Consider the following 25084-nt stretch of genomic DNA (forward strand, 5'->3'; position numbering starts at 1 on the left):
ATTCAACCTTGCACCAATACAAATACAATCACATGCTGTCCAGTTTTCATCGTTTACCTCTTCAATATTAAAAAAAAAGGTATACTTACAGAGACAGAAACAGTTCACAAGGAGATCAAAACGATCTGCATGGCTAGCAGTCGGGAGGTCAAGTTATGTAACCGAACCAACACTTCAACAGCGCTCGGTTAAACACTTCAAGCCTTTAAGACCGGTTACACAAACCTGGAGCGATCACCATGTGGTTGTGAATACAGAGAGTCTTTATTGTAAAAGAGGTAGAGAGAATACAGGTGTTTCACTGTACAGAAAAAAGACAGCACTGTTGATATACTCATTCAAACCACTGATATGGACTCTCACACACACACACACACACACACACACACACACACACACGCGCCTCATCCATTTTACAGGGACACATCAGCCCGGTAGAAAAACGAAACAAAAAAAACAAAAAAAACTAACAAAACAGAGAAACAAACGCACAAAATCTTTGGATTTTTCTCTATTTCCCTCTCATTCACTAAATGCATTCTCTCTTTCTGAGCTGTTAAAATGAAAATAGTTGTAGCATTAATAATAAAACAGCAATAATATTAATAATAATAATAATAATAATAATAATAATGATATAGTGTGCTAAAAACAATAATAATGCTGTGCCCGTCCTCCCCTTCCCAACCACAAACACACCTCAGTAACATGTTAAAATTAGTGGAAAACAAACCCTCCAACCCTGATAATAAAACCACACCTGCATGCACGCACACCACTCACTCACACACACACACACACACACACACACACACACACACACACACACACACACACACACACACACACACACACACACACACACACACACACACACACACACACACACACACACTTTCACTCTAGCATCCGTGCATTCAGCTAAACATACTAATGACCCACGCTGAGCGGTGAGAAAAGACGAAAAAACACAACGTACATTTAAAATAGTCAAACCAAACAAACAACGTACAAAAACAACCGCAGCCAAGTGGGAAGTGTGATATCATTCTTCTTGTCTTTTCTGTCGCCAATCTTTCCGTCGCTGTCGTTCTGTGTCAGTGGGCGTGGCCTTCAGTCAGAGTTCTCAGAGTGGTCGCTGTGGGGCGAGGCGCCGGGCGGGGGCGAGTTTCGACCCTGCCAGTTCCCGTTAGACTGAGAGAAGAAAAAAAAAAAGGGTGGGCAAAGGGGTTAAGAGATGACGCCGCGCCTACTTCTCTAGGACGAAAGCCTCGACGCAGCGGCGACAAACACGACGGCGGCTCGGAAAACAGCGACGTGGCACTGAATTTGAGTCACCGGCCATCCGGGTCGTGTAGTAAATGTGTGTGGAACTAACTTCACGAGCGGTTTAAAGTACCTGCACTCCAACTTGGTAAGCAGACTGCTCGCCGTTCACAGGCGGAACCCCGAGGAACAGGTCAGCTGACCCGGACAGAGAGAAGGACCCAGATCCTTGAGAGAGACAGAAACAAGAGAGCAACCTCAGTCAGTTTCAGTGTTCCAGCACTATGAACATGCTGTTAAAAGGTATAATGGAATTTTATATTGTGTACTATATTGCCTTTAAATGTGACGAGTCAGGATGTCTTTCAAAAGGGATCAAAAGGTCAATAATGTGCATTTTATCAAGCCTCAGTTTGCGACCGGTGTCCAGCATCTTACAGTCTCAGCTGTCACACTGCGAGTCATTCATAGCTCAAAGTCAGCAGCAAACTGAGCTTTAGCAGGAAAAGTGAGGCTTGTAGCTTGTAAGTTGCTAAAAACAATGCTGTAAAAAAAAAAAAAAAGAAAAAAAGAAAGGAGGAAAAACAAGTGCAAACTTAATTGTGCAGCGGTTCAAAAACAAAAACACCCAAAACTGGCATTACAAGTCGTCTTTGTTGCTTCCTCAATGCCCGACAGCGCCGGGCATTGTCCCTTCTTTCCTCAGCCTCGGGTTATGCATTGTGTTCAGCTCCGCCGCGTGATTGACAAGTTCCCGGGTCCGTGGACTACAACGAGTCAGAAGAAGGGGCGGACCTGCATCGAGGCGAGCGGGTTGCACACCGTCGCTGCGCTCGTCTTTTTTTTTTTTGGTACCTGTGGAGTTGGGGGTGTGCGGGGAATCGCCGCCCGGTCTGACCACCAAGGCCGTCTTCATGGCATAAAGGTTGGCCTCCTCTTGGAACTTGCCAATGTTTTTCTTGTAGCGAATTCTTTTGTTGCCAAACCAGTTGCACACCTGGAAGCGAAATACCAGACTCAGTGAACACGTTAGGAGAACGACCGATCAACCCTGAACATTAAATCCAGCAAAGGCAGTGTCTTTAAGCCCGAGTGCAGAAACACTGCTGCTTTATTTGGTCACCGCCTTTAAACCCAAAGCTGCTGGTTTCTAAAAGTACAGTGAGTGGTTCACCTGAGAGACGGTGATTCCACACAGTTTGGCGAGATCCTCTTTGGCTTCTTCACTGGGGTAAGGGTTGGACAGGTGGGAGTAGAAATACTCATTCAGGCCCTCTGTGGCCTGCTTGCTGAAGTTGCGCCTTTTGCGCCTGATGAGACACAAACAGGTGATAAGTATTGAAAAAAAAAAAAAAAAAAAAAAAGCAACCGTGATAAAAAATAGTTAACTTTAAGATGTGGTCAAAAAGGTCCCACTGCCTTTTCTGTGCATTCACTCATACATATAGCCTATCTTTAAAAAAAGGGGCAAATATGGATATTGATATGAAAATCAGAAAGAGGGGCATTAGTATTTCAACAAAGATGTTTGTCACGTTATATTTCTTTGCACTCATTTACCATTTAAAACCATAATAATTGTTGAGAATCCAAAAAGGGGGGAAGGTGCAACCTGTTCAATGCCACAGTGCAACCCTTCTCAAAAAGGAGTTCAGGTCAGTATTCCTTTTAGAAACAACAACAACAACAACCGCGCGCGCGCGCACGCGCGCGCGCACGCACGCACGCACGCACGCACGCACGCACGCACGCACGCACACACACACACACACACACACACACACACACACACACACACACACACACACACACACACACACACACACACACACACACACACACACACACACACACACACACACACACACACACACTACCTGGCATCGAGGAAGCGGGACCTGAGGATCATGACTGCCTCACAAGTGCTCTGCTTCAGCTGGGTCTGGATGGTGCTGAACTTGCGGTGGATGATGCCCACCATGCGCTCAATCTCCCGCGGAGTCACGGGCCGCGTGCGCGACTGCTCCCTCAGCAGGTTCATCACGTGGGTGGTGAACTCCGTGCATGCCTAGGTGGGGGGTGGGTGGGGGGTGGGGGGGGCATAAGACGACGAATAGTGAAGGACAGAAATGCGCAAAGCAATGAAGCTGTGTGTATTATTTCATGTTAGTTTGATGTGATTTAGAAAGGAAACATTCAGAGAAGTGGCGGCTTAGTATTGCTGTTCTTGTCAGTAAGCATGTAAAAGCATGAATACTAGAAGGTGTGGTACATCCGTAAAGCAGCTGAACTCTATACAACCTTCCTGTAAAAAGGGGTTGCTTTATGTCTTACATGTGCAGCACGTTCAACGGGCCACTTAAACAATAATCAAGAGGTAGGTAAACAACATGGGGAACAGGGTTTATGAATAATAGCACACAACCGGGCTCTGGTGCAGGTCGGAAGGTGCGTCACCCTGATGTTCTTACAGAGACATGGAGCCTGTACCCGGGGTGTTTTGATTAGCAACATAAAGACAGTAGTGTATTCCCCGGCGGAAGGAAAGTTATGTGACTGCACCCTAGACCAAACATGCCATTGGATTATGCTTCCGGCGAGCAGCTTTAGTACAAGCAAGCGTGTACGGACAGTGTCGGCGCTCGTCTCCTGTTGCGACACGGTACCTGCTCATACTTCTCCAGCTCAGTGTGGTAGATACCGCGAATCTGGCTCAACTTGCTTTTGTAGTCGGAGTGTTCGAGCGAGCTGTCGGGCGACATCCCTCCCGAGCTGGTGGCAGCAGACACCGCGGCGGCGGCCCCGCCGCCCTTCTCGGGCCCCGCCACACCCTCCGCCAACAGCATGTTATCCAATCGCACCAGCTGAGGATCCTGAGACTCGTCCTCCTGGGCGTTCCTCATCGACAGGCCTGTCGATGAGACAAATGTCAATTGTATGAATGCGTGTTAATGTCGCTTTAAGGTACAGTCGTATCATACATCTGCTCTGTGAATATGCCCTGCATCTCGCATTCACATCAACTGAAGGCGGTACAACTACTGAACTCATGCACGCATTTCTTGTTTCGGTGCAACACCGTGAGTCACAGTTGACTTTTGGTTCAATAGAAACACGAATGCACTGCGTTTTGGAAGTGTGGTCGTCGCTACTTAGTGATAATGTGCCATCGCCTCGTTATGTGCATCACTCTCACATCCTGTTTGCAGTAATCAATCTGCTCAATAGTTATCTATTATCGGATCATCCTGTTGCGGGCTGAGTGCAGCGCAATTTCGCTGGACTGAAAGCAACCTCTACAGTGTCTTTTTAAGATTTAAGATTTCTAGGAAGTATTTCTTTAAAAAAAACAAAAAAAAAAAACAGGTTGCTTTGTACAACAAAGGATAAAGTCAAATAATCTTTTAAATCATACATGAACATATCTAGCAGCATTACTCACCACCACCTATTTTTCCTGTAACATTTACTGTACTGTACTCTTATCAAGCAACATGTAACATGTATTGTATTGTCCTGCGGGCATTGTATTGTCTCTTTGACCAGCTACTGTCGTTTGTCTCTATTTTTACACCATATAGTGTTTAACATAAAGACGTCCATCTCCCCTGTACATTCGGTTTCGACATTGCAACATATTGAGTTACTGACAACCGGAGTCATGTTCCTGGTACGCATTGTGTATAGTCGCGTAATGATTGTATTGGTTTCTGATGACACACTGTCGACACATTCTAATAACGCTGCAAACAAAACCCACACTGCACATCAAAAACGCAGCAAAGGCGGGTTCACATTTTTTTAAATTTTTTTTAAATGCATGATGGCTGACCACCGACAACATTACAAATGATCTTAAAACAACGTTACCGGTTTTTTCCTTGATCTCGCACAGGACGCTGAATAACGCAGGTTTCATTCGGTGACAGTTGAGGGCATGTTTCCTGTGCAGAAAGAAAGAGAGCGCTAACATCAGCACAACAGGCTAACTGTCAGCATGCGGTAGAGTGTCGATATGCAAATTGACCAAAACAAAAACAGAAATTAAGTGAGTGGCCAACCAACAGCTACGTTTACCTTACCCGTGGCTAATTTAGTTAGCTTCTGACAAGCTACGTGCTAAGAGGGCAACTGTTCCCTGGTAATATGTCTGTAAATGACAGTCAGTACATTCAGTCGCAATTTAATATTTGGTTCCCAAATAATTGGGTGTTAACATGTGCAGGAAGCTCCATATTTAACGTTTGCATTAGCGCCCAATGCCTGCTAGCTGCTCATTGTAGCCGCAGCTAGTTAGCCTCGGTTGACGCAGCCTAGCAAGCTAACTGTGGCTAACGTTAACGTAGGTTTGAGACCACCGCTGCCAAAATACATAACGTTAGATGTTAGTAAATGTCAACAGAGAAGCAATTAGCACAGGCTAACATAACAACATATGAGCCCGAACAGGTTATATCTAAACTACTTCGTTTTCGTTAGCAACCCGTTGCTAATTGGTTAGCAACTAGCTAAATAATCTAAACAAAAGATTGGGGTTCACGAAACTTTTTGTCAATGCGAGTCTTAGTCGACAAAGCGGAAACGCACAAAAAAAGCAGTTGCAGCGTCTATAGGTAAATTAAAAAAAATCTAAGCTAATACTAACTTTGCTTGTGCCTCGTCCAAACTTTGGTCGGTGATGGTCATGATCTGCTGCAGTATGTCACCGATATCTCTGCGGTTTTCATGTCCATTTTCTGTGCCCTCGAGGCCCGAGTCTCCCCCGTCGGACCGATGCTGGGAAGGTTGGTGAACCGAGTTAAGCGCATGCATCCCGGGGTGGCCGCTCACGCCGAGTCCCCGGCCGTTGGAGGGCCCGTTGCCCGTCAGAGGCTGCTGCTGCTGCTGCAACATCTTCAGCGACGCACAGTGGCGACGACTGCTGCCCAAACTGTGCTCACAGACAGTCAACACACGGGCATCGGAGCACAGAGCAGGGATCCCCTAGCGATCGACAGGAAAAGGTACAAGCCGTGTCAACAACACGCTGCACAGCGTGCGGCCGACAGTGAAGTAGCACTGCTGGGTTAAACGTAACCACAACAACACAACATCTGCACGCGCTCTGCATTCTCACAAAGTAGAACTGCGAGTGTGTCACGGAACAATATGAATAAGATCAAACTAATTAAAATGGTGATCATGCGCTCTATTGTTATCCTAGTTACACGCATTAACAGCAACGTTTAATGTGTTTTTGAATGTCTCTGGGGTAACGTGACAGGCTCAGCTTCTCTCACTTGTCTGACTCTTAACTTCTCGTTTTAGCTGCGAGTCAACAGGAAGTGTGCCAAAACCACATCAGTGTCAAAAGAGAACTGTGCGCCTGTTTCAACATGTTGCAGTCGGGTCTGTCATGAACAAATGAGCAGCAGTTAAAGCAGCAGCTGCTTTTTTTTTTTTTCTTTCAATAAAGTTTATCTCAAAAGACGAAATCCTTTTTATTTGGACCAGACTAGCCAAAGTGCCCCATGAGGGTTCCTTCTACTTTTTTTTTTTTAACAGCCATATGTCACAATAACATGGCTTATCAGATGCGGGCCGAATAAATAAGGGTGGGCTGTGGTAAGAGGAACAGGAAGAGAGGAGAGGTAGTGAGAGAAGGTAGCAAGGCAGACAGAAAGGGCGAGAGCTTGTCACGTCGGCACGTGAAACTCTTCATTTGCTGTTGTTTGTTTCCTTCTTCTTTTTCTTCTTCTTCTTCATAAAGATATTATCAAGACAAGTGACACGCCAAACATGCTGTGCTCCGTCTGTGGTGACCTCGAGGGATGATGCTTTGAAGAGACAAAGTTTAAGAAATAAAGGTAAGAATGAATCCCCGGTTGTAGTGTACTCTACAAGGCAACCTTTGTGGCAAAACGGCACGAATTACGGTGAAACTTTAGGCAGAATATACAACAGAAGTCAATCAGCGACAAGAGGTTGTCCTCTCCGATCATGCTGTCACACACTTTTGTTGTCAAGCAGAAAGTCAAAGAGGAATATATGATTTACTTGTGGATTTCCTGGCTTAAACGTGTTAGAACCTGTCAAACTGGTTTCTCATACATTTCTTTGCAAGAGAGAGAGAGAGAGAGAGAGAGAGAGAGAGAGAGAGAGAGAGAGAGAGAGAAAACCCCACACAGCTGCTCTCTAGCAGTCTTCATGTCTATTCCGAGTAACTTCAGATTTGAGAAATGTAATGTTGTGAGTATTAACAATGGGGTCCTGCAAAAGCCTTTGACCTTAAACCCTGTTTCTGTGTGGCTTCTTGTCAGGGGCTGACAAAAGGAGGGGAGGAGGGGGGTGGATTACCGGACCCGCACAGAGATCAAAGTTGAAATGTCTGAAGAGGGGCTGCTGGAGCGTCTCGTCATCACCGAGGAGGGCGACATGGCCGAGAGCGTCTCCGAACGGGGGCCAGCGAGCGGTTCACTCGTCGCCGCGCAGAGCCGCGGCGCGGAGACGCCTCTGAAGAAGGAAGCGGAACACACGGGAGAGGACAAGAGCGGAGACCATGCGGCGAGAAAAGAAATGTGTTTTGAAGAGCAGGAAGGAGCGGAGATGCAACGAGCCGCCGCAGAGCGCGACCAGACGGGGGAGGTTGTTGTGACTGAAGAGGAGCACGGACAGAACAGAGGTGATGGCGAGAGTGGAGGGCAGGCGCATGAGATGATGGGGATTAATAGGAAACCAGAGAGAGCCGGTGACACGGAGGGTGACATGGCAACACAAAAAGACCCTCAAGTGGACATTAGGAGGTTAAATTCCTCTGAGCAACAACCTGACGGGACAGAAAACCAAGAAGAGGATCCAAAGAAGGTTCGTGGACTGTTGTTGTGTTTGCTTTAGTTTTGTCACATGCCCTGAGATTACCGCTTGTACATTTAATCTACGAGATAAAACTATCTCGTGGTGGAAATAACACAGGTATGTTTCAGAGCATGTGGGAGTTCGTAGGAGTCGGGTGAATTCTTCTGCTGTGCCAACAAACATTCCGTACCACTCGCTGACAAAACCTTTCCTCACCTTTACTTACTCTTTTTTTTTTTTTTTCTTTTTTTTTTTTTCTACCACCTACCCGCGTTTTTTTCTTCTTCTCAGGCTCGCCGGTTAACTCCTGACTTCCCGGACGCCCTGTACGAGCTGCTCTGCACCCTTACGGAGGGGAGACGGCTCAATGACCAGCGCTGCTCCTTCAGGCTGGAGGGTGGGATGATGAGGAGGAGGAGGTGCCACTCTGAGCCCAACGCCTCCAAGCCGGCCAACAGAGGTGTGTGTGTGTGTGTGTGTGTGGGGGGGGGGGGGGGGGGGGGACGACTACTCTTTGAGAAGCTCTACTTTGTTTTCAGTGTGAAAGTGATGAAACCGCTGCAGCTGTTGCATTCGTTTCCATGTAACGATGCTGACTCATGTTGATCAAGCTGAGACTGCATGAAAGCCCCCGCACTCGGTGACTCAAGAGTGTTTTTGAAACGGCATGTTTCCACTTCTCTCCGGCGACCGCGGACCACTTAAGGTCAACCCTTCCATCTGACCGTCGAAGCTCTTTTGTCCCAATTCTCCGCAGTGGTGTTCTCCTCCATGACCTCGCTGCAGAAGGAGGAGTTTTTCGAGCTGGTGGCCACCGCTCAGGCTCGCCGCCTGGATGACCAGAGGGCGCAGCTCGAAAAGTCTCGTCCACCCAAACCCAAATCCAGAGGTTTCAGAGGCAGCATTAAGCAGCTCTCTTTCGTGAAAAGGCCCGCGCCGGCGCCAGTACCCGTCCCCGTGCCCAAAGAAGACCTGTACAATATGATTCTCGCGACACAAGTAAGCAATCGCAACTAGTCTGATTAAAGGTTTCAACAAGTCCCGTGACAGTGGGACTTGTTGTTTGCATGAAATGCATCATGTCAGGCCTTCATTTCCTCACTTGCCTTCCACCCGCAGGCCCAGGGCCGACTGGAGGATCAGCGCAGCAGGGCTCCCGGTCCCATGGACGATGAGGACTTCTTCTCCCTGCTCCTGAGGGTCCAGGGGGGACGCATGGACGAGCAGAGGACTGAACTACCGGGCATGCTGCTGACCTGAGAACATGTGGGGCTACAGTGGGAGCAGTAGCGTAGCCTTGTTTTAGTCTATTTTCTGTTAAAAACAAGTTTTTGTTGTCGTTGACCCCGATGATGCTTTGTTTTTCGGGGAATTGTCGTCCCTCTCGACAGCATTGGTCAGTGCAACAAAAAAACAACAACAGAGCAACAGAGCTTTTAGCGCAACTTGAGAGATGTTAACGATGAGGTTGTTAAGTTTACGGCCGGTTAGTCTTTTCTTTCCTAGTAAATAGGATCAGCAGATATGCTTCCTTATGTCGCAAAGCGTCGTATTTTATTGAGTGTATGTGACGAGTGCTTGAGTGATTATGTGCGTGTTTTTCCCGTTGTCGATGCGGAGGAGGCAGTCGACTGATCTCTGTTGTCTCTCCTTGTTTGTACAGCAGACATTAGACACACCAGGGAATGGCGTTGAGGAGATAAAATAGCTCCAAGGCCACACAGTGCTTGACTGTAAGCTCGATGATTCTCCTCCCAGAAAATAAACAAAATGTTTATCTGAGCCATTTGCATTCTTATCCATTTATTCAATTTGTCTCCGATGTTGTCAGGAGAGAAACGGATTTAACGCGCTCTAATGATACCCTCATTATGATTATTTTTTTACCTCTCAGACACACAAGCCTGTAATCGCAAACATTTTAGCAGGGACGCTAACGAGGATGTGTTAAACCTCTTCTTTTTTCTTTTTTTTTTTATCAGTAATCATCATTCCCTTTGCTCACAAGTCACATTCCCACAAACGTGGGATGGTGTCTAATCTTTAGAACATGAATCAAAACACTGATATAGATAGACACACGGTGCTATTGTTCCATTCATGCAGCAAAGATAAAGGTGTTCCCTTTTCCACAGAATGAATGGACTGAAAACGGGCGTTATCGCAACGTTCCTCGGCTTTTGTCATTTTTATTGATCGTTACAGCATTCCAAAGGCGGAGAGGAAATGTACACATTTAATGTCAGTATTAATATGTATTAGAGGACTCGATCAATGACAGTTTGACTCATAAATATAGTATTAACTGGGAAGTTCACCGTCAGTAACACTGCTTTACAGTATTTGCTGCTATTAGAACAGCAACTTGTTTTTTGTTTTTTTTAAAGGCCTGATGTACTTAAAAGCTGCATGCATGCAATAATCCAACTCCTCCGATTTCGTCCTCTCAGCTCAGAGGAAAAGTTTTTGAGGAAGTCCTGGTCGGTCTGCATCAGTAAAGTTAGAGGTGACAAGAGGAAGCTGTGTCACTTCCTCAAACGGAACTCAATTATGTGATGTGTGGCAGCGACGTTTTGATCGACACTGCAGATTGAGCTCCATGTTTAAAAGGGGGGGAAAACTTATTGTAAGTCATTAGAAGCACACAAATATTGTCTGTCAAGGTGATGTCTTTTTTGTTTAATCATAAGTACATAAGGGAGATCGATGGACATATGAACTAACTAAAAAGGTTAGACTTCACATGAAAGGTTCATGGTTACGATGTAGTTCCCGTTCTTGGTGAGTCGTCCTTCTCTCACGTAACCAGCTGTTTTCTCGGCATAACGCTCCAAATGATCAAATGGTAGATAAACGAGAAGAGGAACAGAGGAGGAGAAGAAAAGCATCTAACGAGAAATAAACCACATCAAAATTGTGAAAGAGTCTAACAGGAAGAAACAACAACTATCCAGATTCTAGTTCCACTTTTAAGGTGGTAAGAGTTCAACACCTCTGCCTATAGGTTGGGTCAATACACAGCATCATTTGTATGGTGTTGACCAAGTCAACATGCGTTTGCCATTCTTCATTTTATTTCAGATGGCTGACTGAGAGTCCCTTCCTGTGTGGTGGTTTCACGAGTGTTTAGTTCTGTGAAACCTCCAGTTAAACCTGCACTCTAACTTAACTGCAGAGGTCTACTGTCTCTACAAGCTGGATAGTTTCAGAGGCTGTTCCACCCAAGACGTGGAAAACACGTCTCATTTATACTGAAACTGGGGACATTTATGAAATATTTTAAAGTATTGGATACTGATACAGTATAGTTATCCTGCCCCCATAGATCATATCAACCTATATTTAATAACTTTAATATTACATCTGTTTATTTATAAGAAGGCTACTCATTTTTAAATGGTTAATGAAAACATGAATATTTGTCTATTAATATCACTATTTTTGTATTTATTTAGCTTTACATTTATGTACCTATTTTCCAGATACTCCTGTACATAATAATAGTACTGTCTATATTTTAACTTCATTTCTCCAGCTTTGTTGTCCTTGTACCTAGCTGTTATCTCAATGTGTGTACAAGTACACTGAGTGCATTGAAAGATACCTTGTTATGTGTCTACATACTTGGCCATTAATATATTCATATATTCATATTTTTCGGTGTAGCCCCGCCCACCGAGTGACGCCATTGGTCAGTTGACTGAAACCAAGGACTCTTAAAGAAGGATAAGACGTGAGCGAAGAGTTGACGGAGCATTTAAGTTCAACCTTCTTACATACAGTCTAAGAGTTCGGCCATGTTGTTTTTTGTCCATTGATGTTTCGCACATTTTAAACGTTCAGTAGCGAAAACGTCTGAGCGCGTGAGTGTTGTTGAAGAAGCCAACGGCTGCGTGACGTCACTTCCTCGTCCTTGCTGTTGTGGTCCCAGATTTGAGTTAAACAAGGATGTGGATGAAGCTGAAACTAGCTCGGGATTGCGAACCACAGCTCGTCTTCAAGCAGAGATCAGGTTTATAGTCTTTTGAGGACATGAATGAGGAAACACGCATTCAGCCAGAGGTGAGTAGAAGTAGTTCAATGAAGCTTTACATGTAACTTTACACTCCTGTAGTGGTTATATATCAGCAACAAGCTCAATGGGCACGACTCGCAGTAACTTTAGGCTAAAGTCTTCTGTGATTCATACTTTAAAGTTCAGTTTGAGCTGTCGTTCACTGCATTTACGTCCGTTTTAAGATGGAGACTCGCTGTGTTAACTAATAAGCTTCCTGAGTGAACCTGTGTGGGAATGTACGTTAGAAGTGCGTTTAACGTTACTCAAGTAACGTGCTGTATTCAAGTACGTGTTTGAGGTATTTGTACTTTTCGTGAGTATTTCCATTATATGCAACTTCAAACGAGGGGGAAATATTGTGCATTTATATATCTTTAGTTACTTTATAGATTTACATTATGAATTACAAAATACAAACAAACAAATAAATCCAGATGTATTAGTTGAGATTAAGTGTATCCAATAGTAATAGATTACTCTGCTTTTACCAGCTGCAGCATCAAAGGGATGATTGCATATGACTGCATCAATGTATATATTTTAATCCAATTATATATATTTATTATTCTGAAATGGGTCATAGTGTACGATGGGTACTTTTACTTTACTTGGTACTTTAAGTAGCCTATTTTGCTGATATTACTTTTGTAACCTCTTTTCAAGACAGATTTTAATTGCAAAAATGGCAGGTATATACAGTGTGTATATTAATATAATTATATGTAATGATTAATATAAGTCTGTCTCTTCTTCTCAGATGCTTCTGTTCCTGTCCCTGCTGATCTTCTGTGTGCCACTAGGGGGCGATACTTCACCAATCACCTGCTACAACGACCAAGGAGATGCTGTTGATTGGTAATTCATTGACAGTAGTCCCGGACAAAGCCATCTTTTATAAATACATTGTCTGCTTTGTTTTGTTTTAGAAACAACAATTTGCAAACCAGTGTCGTGTTGAGCTCATTTACAGCTTTCCGAATGTCTTCCTCGGATGCACTCACTGTCTCATCCTCCGTGTTAGGTTCTACATGTACAAGCTGCCGAAAGAACATGAAAAGTCTCCCCATCAGGGTGAGATGTATTTACTGCTGGAGAGGGGGAGTGAAGGATGGACCAAAGGGAAGGAGACGGTGAACGACACCACGGGGGCTCTGGGCAGGACAGTCGGACAACTGTACTCACAAGGACAGGTGTGTTCCCGCCAGGTGTCTTCTTCCTCTGGAACAAGAAGTGGAACAAATACTGAAACTAAACGTAGTGAGCGCAGTTTGGTTTTTTACCGAGAATTGGAGTAAATTGTCTGAGAAATCACCCAGGTGCATGCGATACAGAGTTATTATAGTTTTCAATTCCTTATTATTCACGTTTTCAAATGCATGCGTGATTCATGTTAAATGGCCAGACCAAAGTCATCATTTTATTTTTATGACAGACAGGACGTCACTTTTTATTTGACAGGTCCCTAAAATGCAAATGATATCCTTAAAAAAAAACCCCAGATTATTTATCTAAATCCTCATTAGCATTTGCCATAGTGGTTGTACATCTTCCTGGGGTATTAATATTAGATTTTTTTTCCACTTTTCTTTAATGTCCATAATATAATAAAACTACATTTAGCCAAGAAATATCAGAAGGAGATACTTGCGGTTTCTTCCAGACATCAGCAGATTTGATTTAGTTTTGCCTGCTTCTGCTGTTTCCCTGCAGACTTCCTCATTTTATAAAAAAAAGACCAATTCAATGTTAAAAAAAAAAACAAACGTCTGCAATGACAACTTGGCATATTATATCAGATTAAGAAATGGGAACTGAAAGTTACTTGTTGACTGTCTCTGAACAGCTGTGTGTACGATGATATAGTTGTTTCAGCAGCAGGATCACACAAAACACACGTGACTGTACACATCAACTTAACAGTGTTTTCTGCTTTATTGTGTTTTTCAGTTGAGGTGTGTGTGTGTGTGTGTGTGTGTGTGTGTGTGTGTGTGTGTGTGTGTGTGTGTGTGTGTGTTTCTCGTGTTCGGTACGTGCCCAAGACCAACGTTTTTGAATCTCAGTGAACCTCTGTCCTCTTCACAGAACACAGAGGTAGCGTACATCCTTTACAATGACCAGAAGCCGGCTGAGGACGTTGCTAATGGATGGGTTGGCAACAGCAACGGGGGGCACACTAAAGGTGAACACCACAGCGGTCCAGCTCCAACACCTGCAGAGCCCAGATAGGCTTCAACAGATTTGGCTCTGTACTCAAAATCAGCAGATATGGGCACGTTTGTACTTTGTGTAAAATTGTGCAAAAACTAAAAAAATGACAAAGTCTATTGCAACACTGTATGAAACTAAATGTTTCATAAATCAAGCATCATTATACACCTTGTATTCCATACATCCATACATGGAAATACATATAAAACAAGTAGAAGTAGAAGAGACTCTTAAGAGTTGCCAAAAATACAGAGAATGGTCACCTGAGTATATGCAGCTCCTCTGTTTAGAGGTCAACCTGATGAATGAGCGCAGTTGATTTAGTTTTGACTCTAAACATCTGGAGGTGGAAACCTTGATGCTTGTCGCTGACGGTCTTCACGTCTCTGTCTCCTCAGGTGTTGTCCTGCTGGATAAAAACCAGGGCTTCTGGTTGGTCCACAGCACGCCCCACTTCCCGCCCGTACGCCAGGCAGGACGGTATTACTACCCCAGCAGCGGTGTGACCAACGGGCAAAACTTTATCTGCGTTACCTACCCGCTCGACCGCTTCCAGACCATCGGTAAGACTGGAGTCCCGCCGTGAGGCTGTACAAATACACGGGTGACGATGATGAAGGTATTAGATCACAATTGCGATGTGAGACCTGGGAGCTGATAACGATTCATTCCCTGACTGCTATTATATATGAGGGAATGAATTTACTTTAATTCAGTAGGAATTCCTTTTAAAACTCATATTTATTTTGGTAAAAAAAAGTAATATTCTGCTAAATGGAGCAATACCAGTAGCTTCTGAAATGAGGTTATTTCGAGAACCGCTCATCCAAACGACTAAACACTCGACGCTGCGCTTCCTTGGGTCCTGAGCAAGACACCCGCCAAGAGCGAAGTCGACCGGATGAACGGTTGTCGAGAACATTCAAGGACAGACGTTCATAAATACAGAGACTCCTTCCATTTGAGTTAGATTTAAATTACAAGTTATCATATCAGCCAATCGTGTAATCCCCTGCCAATGTAATGGTGCTTCTTCAGGGAAGACAAAGTCTATTAAACCTATAATGATACGTATTACATGTATAAGAGTTTCCCTGATGCTGCTCTGCCTTAAGGAGCTGCTTAGTGAAAACAGGTTTCAGCACGTGAGTCTTAGTTTCCCTTTAATGCTGTTTCTAAGACTGAAACCGTAACTATTTGTCCTCCTGTCTCATCTTAAAAAGGGATTTCTTTGGTCGTTATTGTCTCGCCCCCCCCAGTACTTCACAATCCTGTCAGGTTTTGACACAACTACAACAAGATAATGCAGATCCCAGATAATCAGCATAGACAGGTGTCATCGCCATGTCAACGTGCTGCCTGATTCAGAAGTTCGCACAGTTGCTATGGCAGTGCCCGGGGTAATGTTATTAGATTGAGGCGCGTTACCATAGAGATACTGGCCTTCACACTGCGGCACGCGTTCGCTCCTTCAGAGGCTCTCTCTCGTGAGGCTCTCCTCTCGTGAGTCTCTCTTTTGAGTCTCTCTTGTGAGTCTCTCTCGTGAGGCTCTCCTCTCGTGAGGCTCTCCTGTCGTGAGGCTCTCCTCTCGTGAGTCTCTCTCGTGAGGCTCTCTCGTGAGGCTCTCCTCTCGTGAGGCTCTCTCGTGAGGCTCTCTCGTGAGGCTCTCCTCTCGTGAGGCTCTGTCGTGAGGCCTCTCGTGAGGCTCTCCTCTCGTGAGGCCTCTCGTGAGGCTCTCTCGTGAGGCTCTCCTCTCGTGAGGCTCTCCTCTCGTGAGGCTCTCCTCTCGTGAGGCCTCTCTCGTGAGGCCTCTCTCGTGAGGCCTCTCTCGTGAGGCTCTCTCGTGAGGCGTCTCTCGTGAGCCTCTCTCGTGAGGCTCTCTCGTGAGGCTCTCTCGTGATGCCTCTCTCGTGAGGCTCTCTCGTGAGGCTCTCTCGTGAGGCTCTCTCGTGAGGCTCTCCTCTCGTGAGGCTCTCGTGAGTCTCTCTCGTGAGGCTCTCGTGAGTCTCTCTCGTGAGGCCTCTCTCTTGAGAGAGTCTCTCTCGTGAGGCCTCTCTCGTGAGGCTCTCTCGTGAGGCCTCTCTCGTGAGTCTCTCTCGTGAGGCTCTCTCGTGAGTCTCTCTCGTGAGGCTCTCTCGTGAGGCCTCTCTCGTGAGGCTCTCTCGTGAGGCTCTCTCGTGAGGCTCTCTCGTGAGGCCTCCTTCGTGAGGCCTCCTTCGTGAGGCTCTCTCGTGAGGCTCTCTCGTGAGGCCTCTCTCGTGAGGCTCTCTCGTGAGGCTCTCTCGTGAGGCTCTCTCGTGAGGCTCTCTCGTGAGGCTCTGATGCTCAGAGTGAGATGGAGTCCGGGCTAACGAGGACACCCAATGATGTCAAACACAGGAAGGTGTCATGTTTCATTTTAGGGCACCTTGAAAGTGCACATTAATAAGAGGAAACAGAGATTTCTCTAACGAGTTCATAAATACATAGGGTATTCAATTTGTGAAGACTAGTATGTTGTCAGAGATATATGCTCGTTTAGGTTTTTAATTAGCTCAATTATTGATTTGATTGGCTCAACTGCTGATGTTTCATGCATGGAGTTATTGACGAAACGGAAAGCCGATTATTGGAACAGTCATTTGATATGAACTGAAACTATTTTAACGGTTGATTAAAAATAATTTACGAGGCAACAAGAGTCTTAAGCCACGCCTCTGTGGTCAGCACGCTGACATGCTCACAGGGACAATGCTAACATGCTGATGTTTAGCAGCTATAATATTTACCATGTTCCCCATCTTAGCGTGTTAGCATGCTAACATTTGCTAATTAGCCGTCAACTGAGGCTGATGGGATTGTCATCAGTTTGGTTACAAACCAAAGTATTAAACCTCATGATGGTGAAACGTCAGGGGATCACCGACATTATTACAATTAATCCCAAAGGGGGAGAGATATTTCACTAAAGAACAAAAATGTCAAACCATGGTGTCGCTAGATGAAAAGTCATTTTTGGACTATGAGAACTTGTGATGGTCATTTTTCACCATTTACTGACATGTGGTGGACTAAATGATGAATCGGTTAAGCAGGAAACAATGGAGTGGTTAATCAATAATGAAAGTAATTGTCAGTTGCAGTCCCAATGGAGCTCCTTGAAAGACCGTAAGCTGAAGTGCATAATGTGTTTGTGTTAGAATCAGAGTTAAGTGTGTAGTGTTGAATGTGTAGCAATGGTGTACTATTTTATAGTTTGTATGATACAGGCCAATAAAGGAACAATTTACATATTGTAGACGTACATAAATAACATAACGCCGATTCATGGATTTCTCTCATTACAGTAAAGAGTAAAATCCTTTCACAGCCTCTATAGTTATATTATCTTTCTATCATCTGTTGCACTGCAAGTTATTGATAGGCCTCCGCACCAATGTCACCAAGACAGCGCTGCTCGTTTACTATACTGAACCCATACAGTGATCCCGGGGCGCCGGTAGCAGCGTTTGCCTTAAATCTAATTAGTTTTTGTCCATCAGGGGAGCAGCTTCTGATCAATCAGCCTAATGTGTACGACTGCGACGTCCCCGAGTCCTTGGCGTCCCTGGTGCCCGCGCTGGCTGCCGTCTGTGGGAAAAAACACCCGTCTGGTCACATCTTTCCACACGTGAAACCTGTCTCCAACCGCAGCGTGACTCTGACCTCAAAGGACGGAACCAAGTTCATCAGCTTTGCCAAAGGGTCTTCTTTTGACCAAGGTACGACTTTGGAGCAATAAAAAAAAAAGCGTTTTCAAGCTTGTTCTGGCCACAGTTCATCTTGTGGCAGCCTCATCGTGACTTTCTTTGCAGGTATAAAGAGGCCAAATAATAATAATTATTATTATTCACCCTGCAGACAATTTACAGACAGAAATAATAAAAACCTGTTCCCATCCATCTCCCCTCTCTGCCTCACCAGACCTGTACCACTCCTGGGTGGCCCCCAGCCTCCGGTCAGACCTCCTGGTCCAGTTCTGGATTCACTCCACGGGCATCCTACCCTCCAACTGCTCGCTGGGCTGGAAGGTCCTGGACATCACGCTCATCAACCCGGGGCAGACGTTCACCTTCAAGGCCAGCCAGGACCACTCCAAGTGGGCCGTCAGCCCCAAGGAGGCCGGGTCCGGGGGAGGCTGGGTGTGCGTGGGAGACATAAACCGGAACAAGGCGGAGGAGAGGCGAGGCGGCGGCACGGTGTGTCTGCAGGACCCGGTGGTGTGGAAGGCTTACCGGACGGCGGCGCTGCAGTGTGAGGCTTGCGCGGGAGGGACGATCCAGTGTTGACACCCTGCTGGAGCCCGATTGGGTAAAGGAGAGGGCCGTCATGGGTTCTTAAGGCTCAGATTATATCCGGCAAGTGGGGCTTTTATAAGCTAAGCGTTTGCACAAATTTGTTACAAAGTGATTGTCTTTTAACGTCTGGTGAGATCAATTTGAAATCATGCATGTTTAGCATTTTAAATGAATGATCTTGGCGATAGTCCTGAGATGTTACAATCACTTTCTTCAAGGTTCCCTGTGGAGGTTTTGACCACTTTTAATGCTATGGTTTTCAGGCGTGGCTTTATCTGCACTCTGTGCATGAGGAAACGTGCACGTGGGTGATGCAATACACACTCCAGCCGACATATTAAGACGGGTTGCTTTAAAGCACTTCTCTGCAACATTGAACACTTATGACTAAAGGTTGAAAACAATCATCTATAGGTATTATTTATTGCATTAAAACCGCTTGGACCCTAGACCGAGGCCCTCAGCTCGAAAATAGCGTGCCCAACACTTGTGAGATGTGTTGATATGTGTAAATATCAGTATATATGTTACTGGTTAAGAGCAGATTAAGATGTAACACAGCACAAATTGAAAATTCTAATTTTCGAATGGGGAAAAAAAAGCAATTTCAAGATATTTCTTTATTAGAATTCATGTAGATATGAGCTTTCCAGCTCTCCCAGATCATAGAACTATATGTTGAGGGTCTCTAAACGAATGTTTACTTTGATAAAGTGAAGCTTTATCTAGTACATCTTGATCTAGTACGGAGAGGTCAGACGAGGTCAACCAAAATGTAATTTTGTTCCAGCTGTTTCATTGTAATTTGATGTACTATATAATTCTATATTTCACTTCTTTTATCACTAATAGTGTTCAATTCAATCTATCCATCATGTTGAGAGCCTGGATCCTCTCTGAGACTGTTCATATCTGTCATCCATGGGATTTTATCGTCTGAATTCCAGTTTTTTTAACCTCCTTAAGGGCCGATTTGACCCAATGAACGTTCCACAGCCTGCTCTGTTGAAACAACCTAACGTGACTTTGAATGACAGAATCTGTTAGCCAATCATAAAATAAAAACTACCCGAGTGTCAAATTTTTCAAATCCGATTTGCTGAGACGTATAACCCCGCCCCTTTCCGTTAGCACGCACACGACGGCAGCGCCGGCTTTGAATCCAGGTAGAGACGAATGAGCTGCGCAGATAGACAGTAAACATGAACGGATTCATTTTTTTTTTTGCTGCAGAACATCTCAAAGTAAGGAGCTGGTTTATGATGTGTTCGATTATGCGGATTATGATGACGGCTTTGTTTAGTAAGTAAAACTGCGAGGCTGTGTCGTAGCGGAATGTGAAAAAATAGCCGCGATCGTCTGTTCGCTAGCGATCTCCTGAGCTAACGGGTGTTAGCATTGAATTCATTTTTCAAAACGTTATTGGTATAAATGTGGCGAGTGGGACTGCCTAGGTGGCGCTATATCGATCGTGTTACTTGGTGTTATACGTAGCTTTGTCACATGTTGTGTTTGGAGTTCGTACAAACAGCTGAGATGACTTTGTAGCGCAGGAGCTGCAGTTTGAGCAGCTATGCGGCATCGTTATATTCGTTACTGATGAGTGAACGTTATGAGTGGATTCATTTTTGGATGCATGCTCCGCCCCCACCGGCGGGGGCGCTCGGTTCGAAGAGGTTAAAAAAAACCCTCAATTAATCAGCACTGTGTTCCTAAATCTTGATTGGTGCATGGAAGTATGTGACATCACATTATTCAAACCAAGCCCCGCCCATTTTTAAACCAGCGCAAAGAGCGCAGAGAAAAGAAATGCAGAGTTAAAATACCTGGAAGTGACCCATCTTTGGCAGAACATAGTGTGCTCACGTGGGACCCCATCATTCACAGTAAGAGGAAATGTGTTTCCGGCGGCCTTTAAGGCACAGAAAAGCATTTTACTTCATTTGCTTGTTCACAACGATTATGGGCCGCTATCAACGGCTGCCGCACCCTCCTCTTCAAACGTAATGCATACAGAACAACGCTGGAGGGGGACAATTAGTCAAATCTGACAGAAAGCAGAGGGCTTTCTGGGAAATATTGTGTTCGTTTTGAAAAAAACCCCACAAAAACCCTCAAAGGGCCACTTTAAATGAAAGCATTTGTTCAAGTGTCTTTTAAAAGCGCCGGGTATTCTTTTAACTGAAACTAAAGAGTCAACGTTGCAAACAGTGCTGGGTCACTAGCATGATCGTGGTCTGTTTAAAAGGTGCAATGTGTTTTATTTTATTCTAAAATATATATATTCAGGTGTGAGGGATGCTTTAATACTTTGTGTTTCATGAATGCTTGTGTTATTAACTGGGTTGTATGAGTGTTTGTGAATTTCTAATGTGCTCCTCTGACATACGTAGCCTCTGTTTGTTTTTTTAATGTGTCCTAGATTTTACAGTTGTGTCACATTCCTTGATTAAGCTTGAAGATAAAGGTGCTGGCTTTCTTGAATCTGAATAAAAATAAAAAAAGAGACTAAAACAGGCGTATTTGTTGTCGCTGATGTCTAAATTCGTCTTGCTTCGTTCACCGCATCCATGAGAAAAATAGAAATGTGTGTATCCGACGTGTACAGACAGCTTTAATTATGTTTACGGGATACTCCGCAGCACGGAAAATATACGTCGACATCAGTCAAAAGCAATGAAATTCATATAAAAGTAAATTTATTAACACAAAAATAGGACATCCTGTATGTAGTGCATAAATAGCTTTGATGTGACACTACGCAGCACAGGAGGCGACCGCTGTACTGTTTACATTCTAATGCAAACACGAGGGAAGGTGTGCATTCTGTTCCAGAAAAGGCACTAAAACAATCGGTAGCGTAGCACAACGCTAGCACACGTCATCTATTATTACCCAGAATCCTCTCCCTGGTCCCCTCTGCGCTCGTGCCTCAGCCCCGCATGGAGGCCTCACCAGCACTGAGCAGATACAACCAGAGGTCACACGACCTTTTTTTTTATCAAAGTCCAGATTTATAAAACAAACGAACGAACAGAAAGAGCTTTTCAAACCTACACATGCTCATTCACACCACGACACTGGAAGTATGTAAACAGTGAAGATGCATCCTGCTGAGCTGTGTAATCTGCATGATTTAAGCTGAGCTCGACCTGTTCAGACCTAGTAGTGGTGCTGTATTGTTTTTCATTTTCCATACCTGATGTTTAAGCTGCTGCGAGGATAAACTGAAGCAAAGCCACGAGCTTTTGAAAGTGCTGCAATCATCAACCTTTGGCCACTAGGGGTCAGAAGAACTCCAAACGAGCTGAATGACGGCTGATAAAAAGTTAGTACAGTTACCTCGTTAGTGAACGTCTGACGACATAAAACATCAGGCCGAAGAGGAAGTATTGATCTGGAGTTGTGTTTCTGTCCGTCTGATAAAATAAGTGCGCATCGCTCTCTTTTTGGGTCTCTTTAGCAGATAGATGTTCCAGTTGTTTCCACTAGCTAGCCGCTAACTTTGTGTGTCTGCCGGTTCAAGTATCGCACACACACACACACACACACACACACACACACACACACACACACACACACACACACACACACACACACACACACACACACACACACACACACTGGATTATCTGAGCTACTGGAAACAGGGTTGATAACAGCTATGAGAATGAACCATGAAGTACGTTTCCAACGCTATAAAAGGCCCAAAAAAAAAACGATTGAGCTTTCAGGGATGATCTTTTTTTTTTTTTTTTTTTTTTAGGTTAGTCAATACAAGCAGCCCCTTTCACAATATGAATAGCAAATTGAATGAATTTGTATTACTAAAAGATCGATTACTGCAGCTTTAACTGTCGAAATGAGCATCTGCATGGAGTAATGACTGCAGGTACTTGATGCACTTTTTTTTTTTTTTTCTTTCTTTTGTGAATTAGACAATTCGGACACGTGGACCCAGTGCTCCTCGCCAGCGTAAACACAATGTTGACATCATACAGACGTACAAAATATATACAAAACACACATATATATATATATATATATGTATATATATATATATATATATGTATATATATATGTATATATATATATATATATATATATATATGTATATATATGTATATATATGTATATATATGTATATGTATATATATATATATATGTGTATATATATATATATGTATATATATATATGTATATATATGTATATATATATATATATGTATATATATATATGTATATATATATATATGTATATATATATATGTATATATATGTATATATATATATATATATGTATATATATGTATATATATATATATATGTATATATATGTGTATATATATATATATATATGTATATATGTATATATATACATATATACATATATATATATATATATATATATATATATGTATATATGTATATATATACATATATACATATATATATATATATATATATATATATATATATATATATATATATATATATATATATATGTATATATATATATATATATATATATATGTATGTATATGTATATATATATATATATGTGTATATATATATATATATGTATATATATATATGTATATATATATGTATATATATATATGTATATATATATATGTATATATATATCTATATATATGTATATATATATATGTGTATATATATATATATGTATATATATATATGTGTCTCATTTGACAAGCTATGGGTTGCACTTGCAGTGTCTTCCTCGTGTGTGCGCCGGTTTATCAGAACCAGGACCTGACGGACTCCGTATATTTAGATTTCACTAGGCTTCTTCCCCATTAAAAACACGCTTTACCTTAATCCTGCAACGGCATCTCAGGTGATCGCAGACGTTCCGACCAATTAAATGTGTTTTTTTTTAACATTTAGAAATGTCACTCGCGACACACAACAGCAGGGGATTTCCTGGTGGTTGTAGGCAATTTAAAAAAAAGAAGAAAAAAAAAAGATCTTATTCATTAAGTAAGAATGAAAGACGATAAATGAAGTGCTACCTGACTGGGACTCGAGAGCCAGCACCAAAAGCACAGAGTTAAAAGGCTTCCATTGCTCTTCCTCTGGGTGTAACTTAGTAATGCATACTGTTTGGAAAAGAGGGAAACTGACGACCGCTCTTCAGCAGCAGACGCTCTGCTGGACGCAGCAGGGCAGCTGGAGGTATGACATGTTGGAGTTGTCGATTAAGACTTGGTCCTGGCGTTGGTGTTTTTTTTTTTGGTAGAACAAGCTTTTGAAGGAGCAACGGCGGAGAAAGGCATGTGCGGAAGGCCACATTCACTGAAGAGAGAAAATCCGCCGTCGCTTTGTGGACAAAGTTGGGTTGAAGGACAAAACCCGGACGTCAAAATAGTGTCCTGACCAGTCTCCTCCCCTTGGCCTTGATTCGAGGAAAGGTGGCGCTCGTCTCCGTGTTGATCGGCTGTGAGCCCAGAGGAGTGTTCCCGCCTTTCCTCCTCAACAGGAAGTCAACGCTCGATGACGACATGGCGTAGAAGACGTTTCCTGTAGCAGGGATGACCAGTTCTGCGAGACGAGTAGAAGAGAGACAAAAAAACAGACCCTGAAATTAACCACAAATTACGATAAATGCAAAAAAAAAAAATCTCAACATGATCTCAGTTTTGTCTCCATTTGGACAACAGAAATACGCCACCTAATGGTGAAACTGCTGCAGAAATGCCATGTACATGTGCAATGGGCGTTGCGTTCGTCTTTACCTTTTCCTTCAGGCAGAAGTTGGATCAGCTCGTATCTGGGCGTCTGTTTGGGGTCCTGACTGTGCTTCTCTAAGGCAGAGCCGATCACAGTGGGGGTCTTGTCATTGCTCGTGACCTGAGGGGAGAGAGGAGGATAACGATGACAAGAGGACAGCGTGATTCGCACTAATGATATCCCCGGCCCATCGTATCCTGAGGATCTGATTCTGATAAGTATCATTACGGGATCCTTTGCAGACGAGCTCTAAGTGCAGCATGTTGTAGATAATTCGGGACACAAGCATTTCTCTACAGTCCCGCTGCTGCTGCTGCTGATTAGATTCAACCGGTTTGAGTTGGTACCAGTATGCTTCGGTACAGGTTTCCATCCTGCAGGTCCATCCGTATCCTGATGATTCGCATGTCGGGCCCCGACCCCTGGATGTTATTGGGGGGGTTGTTGCCGCAGGAGACCGATCGTCGGTGCGATTTTGCCGGAGTGGACGGAGTCAGCGCGGCAGGGGTGGATTCATTGGTTGAAGAAGACGTGTCGACATCCAGGCAGGACACGGACGGAGATCTCATGTGCTGCAATTCCAAAACGAAAAGCAACGGTGCTGGTGATAATCGAGAGGGGATCGTTTCTCAATCAAGTTCAGACC

The 25084-nt window shown here is 43.9% G+C and overlaps 4 protein-coding genes across 10 annotated transcripts in view; 2 read left to right on the forward strand and 2 right to left on the reverse strand.

The window, feature by feature from the left end:
* Nucleotides 1-245: 245 nt before the first annotated feature.
* Nucleotides 246-6510, reverse strand: pbx2 (pre-B-cell leukemia homeobox 2). Its single transcript, XM_068702159.1, has 8 exons — nucleotides 5912-6510; nucleotides 5137-5210; nucleotides 3933-4177; nucleotides 3144-3334; nucleotides 2441-2576; nucleotides 2122-2263; nucleotides 1400-1494; nucleotides 246-1194 (listed from the first exon to the last, which is right to left on the reverse strand). Exons 1-8 carry the CDS (start codon nucleotides 6157-6159, stop codon nucleotides 1114-1116), a joined length of 1212 nt encoding a protein of 403 aa, XP_068558260.1. The 5' UTR covers nucleotides 6160-6510; the 3' UTR covers nucleotides 246-1113.
* A 202-nt stretch (nucleotides 6511-6712) lies between these two features.
* Nucleotides 6713-9882, forward strand: LOC137866339 (G-protein-signaling modulator 1). Of its 2 annotated transcripts, XM_068702160.1 has the most exons (5): nucleotides 6713-7112; nucleotides 7566-8109; nucleotides 8392-8560; nucleotides 8858-9099; nucleotides 9220-9882. In XM_068702160.1, exons 2-5 carry the CDS (start codon nucleotides 7630-7632, stop codon nucleotides 9358-9360), a joined length of 1032 nt encoding a protein of 343 aa, XP_068558261.1. In that variant the 5' UTR covers nucleotides 6713-7112; nucleotides 7566-7629; the 3' UTR covers nucleotides 9361-9882. The 2 variants fall into 2 exon arrangements, with proteins under 2 accessions (XP_068558261.1, XP_068558262.1); XM_068702161.1 differs by lacking the exon at nucleotides 6713-7112 and having other exon boundaries at nucleotides 7462-8109.
* Nucleotides 9883-11884: 2002 nt separating this feature from the next.
* On the forward strand, nucleotides 11885-21199 carry dnase2 (deoxyribonuclease II, lysosomal). Its single transcript, XM_068702167.1, has 7 exons — nucleotides 11885-12162; nucleotides 12915-13012; nucleotides 13179-13347; nucleotides 14240-14336; nucleotides 14764-14928; nucleotides 17887-18105; nucleotides 18308-21199. The coding sequence occupies exons 1-7, from the start codon at nucleotides 12133-12135 to the stop codon at nucleotides 18670-18672; spliced, it is 1143 nt and encodes a 380-aa protein (XP_068558268.1). The 5' UTR covers nucleotides 11885-12132; the 3' UTR covers nucleotides 18673-21199.
* A 2190-nt stretch (nucleotides 21200-23389) lies between these two features.
* rgl2 (ral guanine nucleotide dissociation stimulator-like 2) overlaps nucleotides 23390-25084 on the reverse strand; it is a 26549-nt gene continuing 24854 nt past the window's right edge. For all 6 annotated transcript variants that reach the window (XM_068702155.1, XM_068702154.1, XM_068702153.1 and 3 more), the window contains 3 exons: nucleotides 24786-25010; nucleotides 24444-24558; nucleotides 23390-24249 (listed from right to left, as the gene is read on the reverse strand). In XM_068702155.1, coding sequence (XP_068558256.1) covers nucleotides 24068-24249; nucleotides 24444-24558; nucleotides 24786-25010 — 522 coding nt within the window. In that variant the 3' untranslated portion in view covers nucleotides 23390-24067. The remainder of the gene's footprint in view (nucleotides 24250-24443; nucleotides 24559-24785; nucleotides 25011-25084) is intronic.

Source organism: Cebidichthys violaceus, unplaced genomic scaffold (assembly GCF_023349555.1).
Source record: "Cebidichthys violaceus isolate CVI_PGR_0920_01 unplaced genomic scaffold, fCebVio1.0.p SCAF_81, whole genome shotgun sequence".
In the NCBI taxonomy this organism is placed as follows: domain Eukaryota; kingdom Metazoa; phylum Chordata; class Actinopteri; order Perciformes; family Stichaeidae; genus Cebidichthys; species Cebidichthys violaceus.

Coding starts and splice junctions, on each gene's coding strand:
- dnase2 (XM_068702167.1), top strand. CDS start 12,133: ATGAATGAGGAAACACGCATTCAGCCAGAG. Junction 13,348..14,239: donor AACTGTACTCACAAGGACAG/GTGTGTTCCCGC, acceptor TCCTCTTCACAG/AACACAGAGGTAGCGTACAT. Junction 14,337..14,763: donor CAACGGGGGGCACACTAAAG/GTGAACACCACA, acceptor CTGTCTCCTCAG/GTGTTGTCCTGCTGGATAAA.
- LOC137866339 (XM_068702160.1), top strand. CDS start 7,630: ATGTCTGAAGAGGGGCTGCTGGAGCGTCTCGTCATCACCGAGGAGGGC. Junction 8,110..8,391: donor AAGAAGAGGATCCAAAGAAG/GTTCGTGGACTG, acceptor TCTTCTTCTCAG/GCTCGCCGGTTAACTCCTGA. Junction 8,561..8,857: donor CTCCAAGCCGGCCAACAGAG/GTGTGTGTGTGT, acceptor AATTCTCCGCAG/TGGTGTTCTCCTCCATGACC.
- pbx2 (XM_068702159.1), bottom strand. CDS start 6,159: ATGTTGCAGCAGCAGCAGCAGCCTCTGACGGGCAACGGGCCCTCCAAC. Junction 3,335..3,932: donor AGCTGGAGAAGTATGAGCAG/GTACCGTGTCGC, acceptor CCCCCCACCTAG/GCATGCACGGAGTTCACCAC. Junction 1,495..2,121: donor GCACACCCCCAACTCCACAG/GTACCAAAAAAA, acceptor GTCTCTCTCAAG/GATCTGGGTCCTTCTCTCTG.